This window comes from Carassius gibelio, chromosome A10 (genome assembly GCF_023724105.1).
Source record: "Carassius gibelio isolate Cgi1373 ecotype wild population from Czech Republic chromosome A10, carGib1.2-hapl.c, whole genome shotgun sequence".
Lineage (NCBI taxonomy): Eukaryota > Metazoa > Chordata > Actinopteri > Cypriniformes > Cyprinidae > Carassius > Carassius gibelio.
The window spans coordinates 26,012,025-26,029,524 of NC_068380.1; the positions used below are offsets into that span (position 1 = coordinate 26,012,025).

Below are 17,500 nucleotides of genomic sequence, written 5' to 3' on the forward strand. Positions count from 1 at the left end.
AGCAGCACCTGATTGTCCTGGATGATCCAGTCCCACAAACACAGTTGAACACACTCCATGACCTCTGGCCCTCAGAGGTCAAAGGTCAAGATGTGACTGTCAGTGCGCTTCTGCTAGAGGACGAGCCCTCAGAGCAGCAGATTCAACAAAACATACAGAATAGGTGAAACATGCTGAAAAAAAAGATAATTTATTAGCATATATATATATATATATATATATATAATATCTATAATATCGAATGAAATGTTAAATAGGTATGTAAATGTGATGGAAAAGTTATGGAAATTAATTTAAAAATAATATCGGTATGTAAAATCTCACAATTCATAAACAGTCAGCCCCTGTGTTGCTGTTTCCAGGTGCGTCGTGGCCCGTTTTAGATTTGAGGGGGAGGAGGGGGAGCTGTCCTTCACTGAGGGTGATGTCATCACTCTAATGGAATATGTAAATCAGGAGTGGGGGCGTGGTCTCCTGAACGGACAGACCGGAATCTTTCCTCTCAATTTCATCCAGGCTGTAGAGGACACTGAAGCGTTGCCAAGAAAACTGGCTCTGGAATCTCCCGGTAAATAAACATTCTCCCACTTCATATACAAGTCAATTCAAGTCACCTTTATTTGTATAGCGCTTTATACAATACAGATTGTGTCAAAGCAGACACAAGCAGGAAAAAGGTGTGCCTATAATGCAAGCGGAAAATAGAAAGCAGTCTGTTTATCAGTTAAAGTCTGTTCATTGTTGATGTTATTGTCCAGCTCAGTTAAGTTCCCTTACAATAGTGTCTGTGGAGTCAAGTCAACAATGCCAAAGGCCACAGTGGCAAGAAGCTACGATGACCTCGAGATAAGAATGAAAGAGACTAATATTAGCGTAGATGCCATTCTTCTTACAATGTAGCAAGTACATTGGGTGTTATGGGAAGTGTTCCCGGTTCCTGGTGACTTAATTAATGCAGCCTAACAATCTTTAAATGGATTTGAATTATAGAAATGTGACAGTGTGTCTGTCATGTGCAGTGTTTGGGGAAAGTTACTTTTAAAAGAAATGCATTACAATATTGCGTTACTCCCTAAAAAAGTAACTTAATGCGTTACTTAGTTACTTTTTATGGATAGTAATGCGTTACCTTACTTTTGTTTTGTTACTTTCGAGTTACTTTTTAAATCTGAGCAGGGCTTGATTGTTTTTAATATAAGAAGTTATATTTATAGCAAATGTAAAAGCCCTTTCACACCAAAACGTGTAATGAATAAACCTCAGGCTGAAGGAAAAGTAAATTCTAGTCTGTATAGCTCTTCAACAATAAAAAATAATGAAGTTTATCTAAAGTCATTTTTAATTATTAGTGTGATTTAACTGGATAAACAAGTTAAATCTCTTTAACCTGGCATACACATGACCAGAAATGGGGTTAACACATTGCGAGTAACGCGAGTTACGTTATCAGATTACTTTTTTCAAGTAACTAGTAAAGTAACACATTACTTTTTAATTTACAAGAAAATATATTTGTATACTTTTTTGAGTTATTGTTTCAAAAAAGCAAAGCAAGTTACTTTGTTTTTCAGAGTTTAGGCGCTGAAAAGTAAAAAGATCTGCTGCCCACAGTTGATTTAGAAAATTCTAGGTATTATCAAAAGGTCATGAACGCATAAAATTAATGTTTCTGCTGTTTTACAAATACTAGAAACGTGGCTTTCAAAGGAAAGACTGCTATCTAATAGCACACCTAGGTTCCTAACTGATGATGAAGAATTAACAGAGCAACCATCAAGTCGTTTCAGGTTTTCGCATGCTGAGGTTTTTCATCCAATAATTAACACCTCAGTTTTTTTCAGAATTAAAAGTAGCAAATTACTAGTCATTCAGGTTTTAATATCATTCCACGTTCCATTGAATTCCATTAGTTTTGAAAATTGGTAGGTTTCATTGGGCTAAGTTTCTTGATGATATCTCTCAAGGGTTACATGCAAAATATAAAAAGCAGTGGTCCTAGTACTGAGCCTTGTGGTACTCCGTACTCTACTAATGATCAATATGATACCTCTACATTCACTCTAAGAATTAATGAACAGATAAGTAAGACTGAAACCATGTTCATGCAATTTCACTAATGTCAAAATAATTGTCTAGTAATGTCAAATGCAGATATGTAGATATATCATGCATCTCTAGTCTGTGTGTGGTTATCATAAAGTTATAAGCATGAGAAACATTTGATTGACAGGCCATCTCTTTCTCTACAGCACCCCCTGCAGGAGCGAAAATCAGAGGACGAGCACTTTATGATTTTACTCCTGAGTGTGAGGATGAGCTCCAGCTGAAGGTCTGTGAGAGATTTACTAATGTAAAAATTATATTTAAAATTATATTCATATATAAAATATATGTAATTCTAAAAAATTGGATTCACTGATTTACAGTAAGTACAGATAGGTCAACAGTATTGGAAAAGTGTGTGTGTGTGTGTGTGTGTGCAGACAGGAGATGTGGTGTGTGTTTTGGAGGACATGGATGCTGAGTGGTTCCTCGGAGAATCTGGCGGGAAACGTGGCATGGTCCCCAAAAACTACATCCAAGTGCTGCTGGACCCCTGAACACACGGGGCCGTCCTGTCAAGTGCCTGATGAGCATTTCTGCGTTTTGCCTTTTATTAGATCATGTCATACAGTTAAACAAGGTTAGTGAGGGGATGTTTGAAGTGTGTGGATCTCCTGTACTGTACTGACGTGTGTGTGTGTGTGTGTGTGTGTGTGTGTGTGTGTGTGTGAGGCCAGATTAACTTGTTTACCGTTTTAATCCGCATTAAACAAATCAGTTATGTAAATATCAATACTACCCTAAATATTACCCCATAATTTTCTTTTTTTCTTTCTTTTTCTATACAATACATTACCAGTCATTCATGATTTACTGGATAAGGATTTAATTTTAAATATGAATCCTTATCTAATTAAATATTTTAGAGCTTGTAATAACTAGTAAAATGTATATTTATTATAAGAATGGCCAAAAGTTCAAAGTTTGTGCTAAGATTTTTTTAAAGTTTTAAAGTGTCTTCTGCGTTTATTTGATCAAAAGTACAGTAAAAATTGTAAAAAAAATTTTTAATTTAAACAGCTGTTTCCATGTTCATATCATTTAAGGTTTAATTTATTTCTGTGATGCTCCGCTGTATTTTCAGCATCATTCCTCCAGTCTTCAGTGTCACATGATCTTCAGAAATCAGAATAATATGATGATTTACTGCTCAAGAAACATTTCTGATTATTATCAATGTTGTGCTGCACAATATTTTTGTGGAAACTGTGATGCATTTTATTTTTCAGGATTCACAGAAGAACAAAAAGTTCAAAAGAACAGCATTTTGTAACATTATAAATGTCTTGCGTCCTTGATGAATAAAAGTATCAATTATTTCTTTTTTTTTTTAATGACCCCAATTTTTTGAACAGTATTATACTTGATGATCCATGTCCAGAAATCATGTTTTTATAAAATTTTAGGCCTACTGCACAAAATACAATAAAAAAAATCTTTAATTGATGCTTTTTAATTTAGATATTTTAGAAAGTTGTGAAAACCAGGTTGTTTCAATGACAAAGCGGCTGTATTTAAGTGTCATCCCATAAATATTGATTTTGAGGAACGGTCACATTAATGCAATTAAAATCAAAAAAGTGCATTCACACTTCATTTCAAACGCCATTCACATGCAATAAAACACACACTCGTGTTTTCATCAGCTACTCATGATGTATTGTTGCAATACAAAACAAAACATGAAATAAATCCATAATTAGAATCGGCCTAATTACGACTAGCCGTAAGGTCCCGAACAGCCACCGTACAAAAGTGAATACCGTTAATACAACAAGCGGTCGTTCAGAAAAAAATTGACTTAACAGTTCTTCTAAAAACAGAGGCATTTCATGGAGATAAAAACACACACACACACTCGTCCTCATTCACTAAAGACTGAAGTTTTGGTGTAAAGCAAAGTCATACACTTGTAACACATCTGGCAACACAATTCAAACGTCTTGTTCTCATTCAGTTCAGGTATAAAGATGCAGATGTCTGAAATGAGACTCTAATGATGCATCTGATGAGACACCAACACTGACTCGTATGAAAGAAAGAAAAGGGACAAGGGCAGGACACAGTGCAGTAAGAGTCCAGGTCGCTGGTTTAGTCGAAGCCCTGCGTACAAACACAGACCAGAAGTGAAGAAAACGAACGCATGATCTGAAGCACAGGTCTACATGCTCTCACAGACAGCAGATGATGAACCTTCTTACAGGAACGTTAATAGAACGTTTGCGCAACGTTCTCTGGAAATTAATAATGTTCTCAAAACGTTAGCACAGAAACGTTATCTCTACTTCGCTCCAGAAATGCATTAGTTGGACATTTATCTCAGGTTTTTTAAATGTTTCTAGTTTTGGAATGTTCAGAGAACACTCAAATGTAACACTGACATTGTTTTCAAAAAGATCAAAGAGAAACAAGAAAAAAGTTTCTGGATATTCACAAACCGAACATCATAGAAACGAGGAAAACATTGAAAATTTTTTAGTTAATACTTGTTTCAAAACATTCAGAAATAATGTTTTTATAATGTTATAATAACTTTCCTATAAAAAAAATCTGTTCTGAAGTATTTGCCGATTTTCCTTTTATGTGTCATCTAGGCCGAAACCACTCATGTCAGCTCTGGTGGTCTTATTATAACTATTGGAACATGTAAATATACATGTAAATGAATCTATTTGGAGTTTATCGTTCATTTAAACAACTTTCAGGATCTGAAATCGGATTGGATTCATTCAGAATGAAAAACACTGAAATATGAGAGCTAAGTGAAATCAATGGCTGACTTCGCACACACACCACTAATGAAAGGGAATGAAGAAGGGATAAAAAGATGATAGAGAAGGTGGTCTGGTCTGGTCTGGTCTGGGTGTTGAGGTTTGTGTTCACGATCAGGGTTTCTCTTCCTCTTCGCCTCCGGAGAGATTACTGCCAGCGGTCATCTACACAGAAACAATCAGACGTTACAGATGATCCACCTGTGACGGAGGAAACGAGATGCAGTGTATGAGCTGAAGGTAATTATGGTATGTAGTGTGTGTGTGTGTGTGTGTGTGTGTGTCACCTCAGCCTCTGCTGCGGGGCTGTTGTGTGTGTTTTCTGATTCAGCTCCATCTTTCATCTCACACTCCATGTTGGTGTCCATCACAGCATCGTCCTGCTCACACCACAACATTTACATTACAGTCAGATTTTATTCAGATTCTGTTCACCGAGGCTGCATCTATTTGATCAAAAATACAGTAAAAATTCTGAAATATTATTACTATTTAAACATCTGTTTTCTGTGTGAATCTGTGTTAAAGTGTAATGTATTTCTGTGATGCTCCGCTGTATTTTCAGCATCATTCCTCCAGTCTTCAGTGTCACATGATCTTCAGAAATCATGAAAATATGATGATTTACTGCTCAAGAAACATTTCTGATTATTAGCAATGTTGAACACAGTTGTAGTTTCTGTGGAAACGGTGATACATTTTATTTTTCAGGATTCACAGATGAACAGAGTTCAGAAGAACAGCATTTATTTGGGATATAAATCTACTGTAACATTATAAATGTCACTTTTTATCAATTTAATGTAAGTACTAGTTTATTTGTAATAATTATATACTGTGCACAGAATGTGAATGGTGTGTTTGTGTGTGTGTGAGAGAGAGAGAGAGAGAGAATGTGTGTGTGTGTGTGTGTGTGTGTGTGTGTGTGTGTGTGTGTGTGTGAGTGTAAGAGAGAGAGAGAGAGAGAATGTGTGTGTGTGTGTGTGTGTGTGTGTGTCCTCACCTGCACCCAGGGGTGTTCCAGCACCTCGTCGGCCGTGTAACGAACAGCAACATTCACTTGCAGCATCTTCCCAATTAAATCCTGCAGAACACACACCAGATTCTCATGAAAGCTTGTTTTCTGCCACAGAATAAAAGAAGAAAACTAGTCATTGTGACTTTTTTTTTCTCAGAAGTTCACATCTCGCAGTTCTGATTTTTTCGTGCTACAAAATAAAAAAAAAGTAGTAAAGTTAGTTGCACAATGTAAATTCAGAATTGCAAGTTTACGTTACAAGAAAAAAAAAAGTCTCGCAACTACCTGTTTTATTCTGTGGCTAGACAATTCAAAACTTGACAGTAAACAGTAAACGTGAGCGTGGAGCGAGCGTGTGTTCTGTGTTTGTGCGGTTGTTCTGTGCAAACCTTAGCCGAGAGGCTGATGTTGTCCCAGTACGGCGAGGGAAACTCCAGTCTGCCCAGTAAGATCTGATCGAACAGCTCCTCCTGCAGATTCTTCTCACTGCGGAACGGAGGAAAACCACACAGGAGGATGTATGTGATCACACCCGCAGCCCAGATGTCCACCTTCAGCCCGTACCTGCAGCACACACACACACACACACACACGCATGCACGCACGCACACACAGACACACACACACACACACACACACACACACACACACACACACTCCTATGAACACTACACACTCCAGCAGCAGCTCAACCTCTGGTTCTAAGTTCGTCTTAAAAAACCTTAAAGTTATTTTATTTCAGCTAGTAGTAGGAAAGATTTCTCATTTTTGATTTAGTCAGGCTACTTAACTAAGACGTGAAAAAAAATGAATAAACACCTAAGAAAAAAAATAAAAATAAAAATGACAGAACAGAAAATGAAACAGAAAAAAAAGAAAATATGAAAAATTCTACTAATAATAAAAACAGTATAATAGTACATAAATTATAATAAATTACACTGGTACAAAAGCACTGAGGGTTTTGATGCACTGCAAAATGCCTATGTTTCTTTCTTTCTTTCTTTAGACTATTTCTGTGGTAAGAAAACTAGGATTATTATTATATTTTGCATTTCCAGTAAATGTATCTTGATTTAAGTAAAAATCTGTAGATATTTATACTGGAAAACACGACAAAATACACAGACATCACTTTTACACAAAGTATACACTGAGGATGAAAGCATTAAAGTTATATGAGAAATTAAGTAAATATTTCACCATTAAACACCTAAAACCCTTCACAAAGAATCACTGAATCATTTGTATGAACTGCTTCAGTGATGTGCATCATCCAAGTGAACCAGTTCACTAAAACGAATCATAGGAAACAGTTTGCTTAAACTTTGCATATGTGTTTTGTGTTTTTATCAGGCTTTTATGGCTCATATAGACTGATAGAGTGAGAATATGAAGGGGTTTATTCAGAGACAGGAACAGTGAAAGTAAAGCTCCTCAAAAGATCCTGAGGATCAGATATGAGACTCTAAATCATGATTGATGGAGAATCAAGTAAAGCTGAGCTGCTTCAGTCCAGGAAGAGTTCATCTGGAGATATTACTGACCTCACTCTGACCTTTACTTGATCACAGTCAGGAGAGATCTGACACGAGCTACACTAGAAGATCTCTGACTGGATTAAACGCTCTGATAGAAGACGAGCAGGAGATTGTGTGTGACCTCACAAATGTGATCAGATATGAAACCGTGGTCTTTTAGGATGAGTTGTACCCGCTCTCTGCGATGATCTCCGGGGCCACGTACGTCGGCGTCCCACACACGGTGAACAGCGGCCCCTCCACCTCCGTCGCCAGCCCAAAATCACCCAGCTTCAGAGACTTAGTGCCGTCAGGATACTCACACACCTGCACACACACACACACAGATGAGTGTTTATACACCGTGTGTGTGTGTGTGTGTGTGTGAGTGAATGAGTGAGTGAGTGTGAGTGAGTGAGTAGGTGTTTGTTTGTGTGTGAGTAAGTGTGTGAGTGTGAGAGAGAGTGTGTGTGTGCATGTTTGGAGTGAGTTTATGTGTGTGTGTGTGTGTGTGTGTGTGTGTGTGTGTGTGTGAGTGAATGAGTGAGAGAGTGTGAGTGAGTGTTTGTTTGTGTGTGAGTAAGTGAGTGAGTGTGAGTTAGTGAGTGTGAGTGTGTGTGTGTGTGTGTTTGTGAGTGAGTGTGTGTGTGTGTGTGTGTGTGTTTGTGAGTGAGTATGTGAGTGAGTGTGTGAGTGAGTGAATGAGTAAGAGTGTGTGTGTGTGTGTGTGTGTGTGTGTGTGTGTTTGTGAGTGAGTATGTGAGTGAGTGTGTGAGTGAGTGAATGAGTAAGAGTGTGTGTGTGTGAGTGTGAGCATGAGTGTGGGGGGGGTGCATGTTTGTGAGTGAGTGAGTATGTGTGTGAGTGAGTGTGTGTGATTGTGAGTGAGTTAGTGTGAGTGTGAGTGTGTGTGTGGGGGGGGGGGGGGGGATGTGCATGTTTGTGACTGAGTATGTGTTTGAGTAAGTGAGTGTGTGTTTGTGAGTGAGTGAGTTAGTGAGTGTGTGAGTGAGTGAGTGGTTGTGTGTGTGTGTGTGAGTGAGTTAGTGTGAGTGAGTGTTTGTGTGTGTGTGTGTGTGTGTGTGAGTGTGTGTGTGTGTGTGTGTGTGTGTGTGAGTGTGTGTGTGTGTGTGTGTGTGTGTGTGTGTGTGTGTGTGTGTGTGTGTGTGTGTGTGTGTGTGCGTGCGTGTGTGTGTGTGTGTGTGAGTTAGTGTGAGTGAGTGTTTGTGTGTGTGTGTGTGTGTGTGTGTGTGTGTGTGTGTGTGAGTGTGTGTGTGTGTGTGTGTGTGTGTGTGTGAGGTGTGTGTGTGTGTGTGTGTGTGTGTGTGTGTGTGTGTGTGTGTGTGTGTGTGTGTGTGTGTGTACCAGCAGGTTCTCTGGTTTGATGTCCCGGTGTACGATGTTCAGTCTGTGCAGGTATTGCAGTGCTCCGGTCAGGTTGAACAGCATGGCGCTGGCGTCCCGCTCCGTGTACTTGGTGGAGGAAGTGATGGCATCAAACAGGTCACCTCCCTGCCGAAAACACACAACACTGTCACACACTACCCATAGTACGACTGCTGTGTGTGTGTGTGTGTGTGTGTGTGTTTGTGTGTGTGTGTGTGTGAGTGACTGACCTTCACCAGCTCCATCACCAAATACAGTTCAGTGGGCGTGTCCAGCTCCTCTATCAGCATAATGATGCTGGGGTGATGAACCCTTCGCAGTATCGCCACCTCATTGGCTATCAGGTGCTCCTGTCAACACCAATCAACCAATCAGAATCGCTGCTGTGTTTTCACTGTTGTGTGGAGACTGGATGCTTTCAGCTGATTTCCTCTTGAACTGAACTGCAGTCAAACTACTACAAATCTAGTCAATTAAGCTACAAACTCCATCTAACATGTGTTTTGAGCTGCAGCTAGTCACATTAATTGAGTGTTTCACTAGTTAGCAGTAAACCTGGATATGTTCTAGATTTGTGTTGGATATTATAATTGCACTGAAAATATGGATATTTTATTTGTAAAAATCCTACTTTTTGCACTTATTTCGGTAAATGTCATCAAACTAGCGAGTTCACTGCAAACTGATTCACTGTCTGGAAGCGCTCGAATCGGATCATGCATCGCAAATCCTTTTTTCCGATAATTTTTGTTTTTGTTAAACAATACAGAACATCAAACCATGAAGGCAGTCCAGTTCCAAGACTCAAAACACCACGTGCTGTTGGGAATCGTACCTTGCCGCTGCACTTGGCCTTGTCGATGATCTTCAGCGCGTATTCCTGTCCTGTAGACCTGAGAGCAGCACACATGACGTGAGATCTCAACCCTTCACATTCGTTCGAGAGATAACGAGTCTTCTTACCTCTCCACACACTCTCTGACCACAGCGAAGTTTCCATCGCCGATCACCTTCCCCACTTTATACTTCTCACTGATGACAGACGACTGAACTTCATTACCGTTCACTGCAGAGAGAGAGAGAGAGAGAGAGAGTGTCTCAGTGACAGCCAATCAGAACACACCTGGTGTTTAATATGCAGTTATGTGGGATTATCGACCAATAAGATTCCACTCTGGGCGGAGCTACTGCAGAGCTGAGTTATTGTAGTGCATCAGCTAAATGTAAACTAGCTGAAAGAAAACACTTCCCTTTACAATATTTTATTTTATTATTTTGTGTGTGTGTGTGTGTGTGTGGGCATGTTTTTGTATCATATCAGGACACAACTCTGTATAATGTCATGTGTATGACACAGGTATTACGAGGAGAGGGTGACTTATGAGGACATAACCCATGTCCCCATTTTTCAAAACACTTATAAATCATACAGAATGAGTTTTTTTGAGAAAGTAAAAATGCACAAAGTTTCCTGTGAGGGTTAGGGTTAGGTGTAGGGTTGGTGAAGGGACATAGAATATACAGTTTCTACAGAATAAACACCATTACACCTATGGGATGAACACACTTTACACAAAAACAAACGTGTGTGTGTGTGTGTGTGTGTGTTTTACCTTCAGGACTGAGGTCTTCTTCATCGTTGAGGTCTCTGGAGGGCGTCGGGGACGCAGACGCTTCATGACCGGATGTCTGAGGAGTACAGATTATGTCAAACACACACTCCGAGCACAGGTGTGCAGAGCCACACACACACACACACACACACACACACACACACACACACCTTCCGGCTGTGTTGAGTCCCGGGGCTGCAGGGGGACTGCGATGACCTCATCGGGGGAGAGTCGCTCCTCGGAGCCTCATTGGCTGAAAAACAACAGCAGAAACTCATGAGTAACCAGTGCTTTAATACTGCTCACAGTGACTGTGTGTGTGTGTGTGTGTGTGTGTGTGTGTGTGTGTGTGTGTGTGTTTACCGGAGACGGGTGATTTGGAGCGCGGGACGCCGGAGGTTTTGTATGCACTAGTCTTGGGAGGGACTGACGGTCGTGATTTCTTACACTCTGAGAGACAGACAGACGGCTGTTAGTCTGACAGACGTGTGTGTGTGTGTGTGTGTGTGTGTGTGTGAATACTCTCTGACTCTCAGATACGTGTTAATCTCACCGTTAACGAACGCAGCCGCGGCTCCCTTCCCCGCGTGTCCGAGAGCAGCGTCGTCCTGAGCGTAACGAAACTTCTCCAGACCGCACGCGATGAAAACATCGTCATCACCGAAGAAATCCTGCAGACTCGTCAACTGTAAATAACACATAGGAAAATATATACAAATATTACATGAAAAAATATAAATGATAAATTCCTCAAAAACTAACAGAAAAAAAATGAAGGTTCAAGTACAAAATTTACTGGAACCAAAACTGAAATACAGAGTTTGCCCAACCAGTCCACATGTGTTTTGTGGATCTAGAGAAGGCTCTGACCGTGTCCCTCGAGGCCTCCTGTGGGGGTCCTCTGGGAGTTTGGGGTACAGGGCTCTCTGTTAAGGGCCGTCCGGTCGATGTAAGTCAGACCTGTTCCCGGTGCGTGTTGGACTCCAGCAGGGCTGCACTTTATCATCGGTCCTGTTCATTCTTGTATGGACAGGATTTCTAGGCGCAGCCAGGGGCCGGAGGGTGTCCGGTTTGGGGACGACGTGATTTTGTCTCTGCTTTTTGCAGATGATGTTGTCATGTTGGCTTCATCAGGTCAGGACCTTCAGCGTTTTTTATTAATATAGTTATATATATGTATGAAGTACTAACACACACACACACACACATTAAAATGTTAAAATATTAAAGCTAGACTTTTTTTTTTTTTTTTTTTAAATTTCAAGTAACAAAAATGTTTTCTTATGGTTTTATTTTCGTTTCAATTTTAGTTAACTATAGTAACTCTGCTATATAATATGTCATTAATATTAATATTAAAAGTGAAAGCACTGTAGGAGAATGAAGCATTATGGGAAAATGAGTGCAGGGCGTGAAGGTTGCCATGACGAGGGTCCTCATCATCACTGGTCACATGACAACATGATTACAGCTACATTCACACACACACACACGGCAACCGGCCAGCAGTCACTGAGCCTCACACACACACAGACACACACACACTCAAACCCTCATTCACACACACACACACACACACATTAGTCCGTCACAGGCAGACAGCAGTGAAATTAAGTCAGAATTAATTAGACTCATTGCAGCATCTGATCCCGGCCAAACCAACTATTTCTAGCTGGTTTAGTGTTTTATTTTATTTTTTTAAACTTGTTTATTTTAATTGTATATTTTTGTTTTGTGATGAAATTCATTTTACATTTGTTTTGTTTAAAAAATATGAATTTTATTTCTACATTTTAATTTCTTTATAATTATTTGATTTTTACAATTATTTAATTTTGAAGTGATTTATTAAATGTTTTTGTTTTTAAATTTGTTTTATTTTATATTTAAATTACTTATTTTGATTTGACATTTTTATGTTGTGTTTTAAAAATATTAACATTTTGCAATGTCATTTACGTTTTTGTTTAATTGTATTTATTTAATTTTCATATTATATGTTTTATCATTTAATGGTTTAATTTTAAATTTTTAGTTTCATATTGAATAATAATTTTTAATTTTAGATTTTTGTTTTATTTTTTAAAAAGCTTATTTTAATTTAATCTTATTTTATTTTATATTAAAATAATTAATTATAAATGCAAATTTTTGTTTTATTTTATATATATATATATATATATATATATTAGGATTTGTTTTACATTTATCTATATCAATTTTGCATTGTCTTTTTTTAGGGTTTTTATCACTTACTCTCATTCTGCATTTTTATGTTTAATTACAGAAGTATTTAAATCGTAGATGTGTGTGAATCGCAGTACTGCAGTCAGACGGGACGCTCTGGAAGATGCAGATTACTGTGTCTCTAGAGACTGAGCGTCTCCTTCATTATTCAGTGTGTCTCCGTCCGTCATCCATCAGTCACACACCGCTGCATCTCTTCTGACGTTCTTCACGTGTGAAGCAGAAAATGAGATGCTGGTGTTCGTCAGCGATAATGTTCACGCGCTTCTGCATCTGATGAAAGCCTTACACATGACCATGAAGCATCAGAACAGAGACTCGTGCACTACACTGTAAACCAGATCATCCTCTGTTTGAGGAACAGACCGACATGTCAAGATTTCACATTTTTATTCTGGACTTTAAATGGCCATTAAATATATAAAGAGTGGATAAAATGATGAGATGAGATGCATTCAAATATTAGAATAATATTAAATGATTATAAGATGTATTGGATAACTTATATTGCATACTTGTTTATATTTTAAATTTATAAAATCACATATTTATATATAAAATTAATAATATGTGAAATAAAATGTGGTATCCACTTAAATCTTAATATTTAAATAATATATGTAAATATTTAAATGAAATGTAAAAACTATAAATATATATTTAATATTAGTTTATACAAATATTTATATATATATATATATATATATATATATATATATATATATATATATATATATATATATATATATATATATATATATATATATGTGTGTGTTATTTGTTTTACCTAAACCTTCATAATATTTAAATAAATATATATAAACATGATTTACAATTTATAAATATAAATATATCTAATATCTCTCTATATTTAAATTTCATAATCTGAAAAATGAATAATAATATATAACATCTAATAGGATATTCATCTAACTCTTAAGTCCAAGCCGCTTCAAAATGTGTCTATTTTGTTTCCGCTGATAAAAATCAAACAAATTTATTTTAATGACACAAGTGACGGTAAATGATGACAAAATGATCATTTCTAGGCAATCGATCCCTTTAAATTAAATCCACAAAGAACAAAAATAATCAAACAAACTTATAAAACGGAAACTGAAAATATAAAACAAAATAATACTAAATAGAATAGAAGTAGTACTAAAATAAACTCTACTATTGATCCTGAGTATCTTAAGGAAATGCAAATGCTCCTAAACTAATCAATGAACAGGACGCATTACTAATAGATGAGTATTGATGATCCCGTCTGATTGATTATCAGAAGTATTGGGGATCTGTGCTCCTGTTGTATATTCTGGCAGCTGTACCTGTTTCCCGTCCAGTGTGTAGAGTCTCTTCACGACGCCGGAGTCCAGTTTGATGGCTTCGGTGATGTCTGTGAGCACCTGCTCGAACGAATGCGCTGTTTTCTTATTCAGCAGGATCCTCACGGCCTTCCTGGGCTTCACGCCGCTCCGGATCACCGTCACCAGTTTGGGTTTGATGAAGTCTTTGGGCTCCCTCGATTGAGGCCCATGACGCCCGGCTCCGCCCACCGGCCCCGCCCCCGGGACAGGCCCCGCCCCCGCCAGCCGCGAGCCCCAGTTGGGGTTGACGTTCTTGGTGTACTCCACCTTCCTGTAGGGTTCGTTGGAGGCGCAGACGTAACTCTCACCTTCGACAGGAACACCGCGGTTAGTCGACACTCAAACTCAAATATTTACTGTAGTATTCAATCTAAATTACTATTTCTATAATTTAAGGACATGCTCTCATGCTCACGGTTCTTTGATCGCAGGACGTCCAGGTTAACATATAACATTTCTTCTTTGTAGTAAGTGTTTTATTTTGTTTGTTTTTATTTCTAAATTATTTTAATTTGACAGTGCATGTTTTTAATTTTTTAATTAAAAAAAATGGTTTATTTATTTTTATTCTTGTTTTGCTTTAACATTTTTACTTAATTTTATTTCACTTTATTTTTAAGTTATTTTTGTTTCATTTTAAAATAATATATTTTAATTTTACATTTTTGTTTGAATTTTTATTATTTTCATTTTTTCATTTTTTAACCTCTAAATGATTGAAATTAAGCTAAAAAGAACTAAAATTATTTAACTGAAATAAGGAACACTGCCTTGAAAAATAAAAATGTTATTAAATATACTAAATATATTACTAAATAGTACTAAAATTACTTAAACTGAAACATAAATAAATTAAATCTTTATTGATTTCTTTGTAGGTTTTGTTATTAAATTGTATTTTAATTTTATATGGTGTTATACAGTATTAATAATGATATATGTTTCTATTTCAGCGATTAGAATTGGAGGTAACTGTGCTCAGTTATAATGATGGAACTGAATTTAAGGTTAGAATATAATTTTTTTTTTTTTTTTTGTGGTGATGTTGGTTAATGGTCACATGACACACAGAGAAATAAAATATCACTATTTTTTAGTGTTTTATTTTGATTGCTTTTATTTTAAAATAATTTTATTTTTATATTTTGTTTTAAAATTATTCATTTTATTTTATATTTTTAATTTCTGACTTAATTATATTTTTATTTATTTAAAGAATATTTATTATATTGTCAAATTTAAACTGCTCGTTATCAAACAGGGGAGCAACAAATCAGCCTCATAGCTTCGTGTTGCAGTTGCAGTGAGTATTATTGGCTCTTATGATAATAACTGGTTAAAAAGTATTTGCTTAATGATGAAATGCTGGATCTACTTGATTTCAAGCAGCTGATGAATCAGTGGCAAGTGCTCACCATCTTTAACTTGAGTCTCATTTATACAAATTAAATAAATAAATAATTTTTGTTTTTTATTTCATTTTTGAGGTCTTCTTTTAGTTGTATTAATTGTGTAATATGTTAAAATAAAAAATTGTTATATATACTTTTAATTAAATATATTACCTATCATATTAAATATCTATAATATATTATAATTTTTTATATGCAATAGATTTATTTATATTAATATAAATATTTATTTTTACATAAAGTCATATACTATTTATAATAGAATGTTTTAAATATATATATATATATATATATATATATATATATATATATATATATATATATATATATATATATATATATATTTGAATTAAATATATTACATGTCATAATATATATATATATATATATATATATATATATATATAATTTATTATTTGAAATGCATTTATTTTTATTCATTTAAATTAATATATTTAAAATATATAATGTATAAATTGTGCTTAAACATATTATGTTTGTAATATTTAAAATATATTATAAAATGTATTATATACCTAATACATTTGTAAATATAAATACATCTTTTTAATTTAATTTAATATAAAATGTATTATAATGTAATATTAATATTTCATTGTGTTATTACATTTCATTTGTTTTATGAATTTGTAATATTGATATATTAAATGTATCAGGGATCTTGAGCGTCTGAGGTGCATCACAGGGCCTCGAACCTGCGACCTTTCACCTCTCTTTGTGCTCGTAAGTGTCTGACCTTCCACGATCTCCTCGAGGCTCGCGATCCTCCTCGCGCCGTCCGCGCTGTAGATGTTGCGCACACCTTGCGGCAGGTGCAGGTTGTCGGCGAGCGCGCGCGTCAGCTCGGCCAGCAGCGCGTCCAGGGACCTGAAGCGGTCGACGGACACCGCGTACACCAGACCCTTGAAGTAGCGGTCTCCGTTCCGGTAGAACCGAACCTTCTTGGCTCGCTTCTCGGAGCTGAGCGCCTGGAGCGTGCGCGTGCGGTAGAAGCTGCAGTTGGCGCTGTGCGCGGGGCTCGGGACCAGACTGCTCGCCCGTGAGCCCGAACCCGCCGCGCGCTTGGAGCGCCGCGCCCTGTCCCGCTCGTCGAAGTGCTCGAGCTCGATGCTCCTGCTGAGAGACATTGTCCTTCTTCCCGGTGACCGACTTCGCAAACGTTCTTTCTTTTTCCTTTTTTTCTATCGTCCTCTTTATTCGCTATTGTCATCAGCCCGCGTGGACACGCCGCTCTCCCCGCCTCGCGTTTACCGGGCGCACGGACAGCATCCTTTACATCAGCGTTTATTCCGCAAGACTCGTCGCGTTCAGACGCTCGCGTCCATCCCAGCGGAGATGATTCAGCTGCGTGCAACAAAGCCCTGGATGAACCGAACACTCCCGGTCAGACCCGATCCGCCCTTAAACGAGCGTGCGGGTTCAATGCGCGCGCCGCGCTGTAACCGGGCAGCGTGGCTGTAGACGGGAGCGCGCAGCCCCTTTCCTCCACCTCACTGTGCGCGCGACACCCTGCTGCAGGTGAGCGCTCGTGGACGCGCCGCGCGGTCTTAACTCCCTCTGTGTCATGCATTGAGAAAAAAACGTGAAGTTTGATCTTTCTATTTTTAAAACATGAAACAAAAGGTTTATTTTTATATTCCTATTTGAGTCACGAATAAACTGCAGGATTTCATCAGAGAGAAAGAGACTTTCATCGTCTGTCCACTAGAGATCTCTCTCAAACTGAACTTAAAACTGAAATAATACAATTAAATATAATAAACCAAAGGATATTGCTTTATTTATTTATTTATTTATGCATACACGCAAAACGAATCAAATAAACACATTGAATATTACAAATGGTAATGTGCAAATTATAAATAAATAAAAAAACAAGAGAGTGCTTCATTTTATGCATTTAAAGATGACAATTGATTAAAAATTTTAACATTTTAATAATAATAATAATAATAATAATAATAAAAACACTCTCCAGTGCTTGCTTTATGTCTGTATGTATTAATTTGGTAACACTTTACAATAAGGTTGCATTAGTT

At 37.2% G+C, this 17,500-nt stretch overlaps 2 protein-coding genes across 2 annotated transcripts in view; one reads left to right on the top strand and one right to left on the bottom strand.

The window, feature by feature from the left end:
• Positions 1–3,435, top strand: part of LOC128021646 (SH3 domain-containing protein 19-like) — a 4,141-nt gene extending 706 nt beyond the window's left edge. Inside the window, exons 2-5 of the mRNA XM_052608956.1 lie at positions 3–163; positions 363–568; positions 2,250–2,329; positions 2,484–3,435. Coding sequence (XP_052464916.1) covers positions 3–163; positions 363–568; positions 2,250–2,329; positions 2,484–2,600 — 564 coding nt within the window. The 3' untranslated portion in view covers positions 2,601–3,435. The remainder of the gene's footprint in view (positions 1–2; positions 164–362; positions 569–2,249; positions 2,330–2,483) is intronic.
• Positions 3,436–3,540: 105 nt separating this feature from the next.
• LOC128021608 (serine/threonine-protein kinase DCLK2) lies at positions 3,541–17,118 on the bottom strand. Its single transcript, XM_052608914.1, has 15 exons — positions 16,198–17,118; positions 13,990–14,336; positions 10,965–11,097; positions 10,775–10,861; positions 10,582–10,664; positions 10,412–10,487; positions 9,762–9,864; positions 9,634–9,691; positions 9,029–9,148; positions 8,778–8,924; positions 7,606–7,739; positions 6,282–6,456; positions 5,878–5,958; positions 5,162–5,254; positions 3,541–5,039 (listed from the first exon to the last, which is right to left on the bottom strand). Exons 1-15 carry the CDS (start codon positions 16,586–16,588, stop codon positions 4,989–4,991), a joined length of 2,079 nt encoding a protein of 692 aa, XP_052464874.1. The 5' UTR covers positions 16,589–17,118; the 3' UTR covers positions 3,541–4,988.
• Between the last annotated feature and the right edge of the window lie 382 nt (positions 17,119–17,500).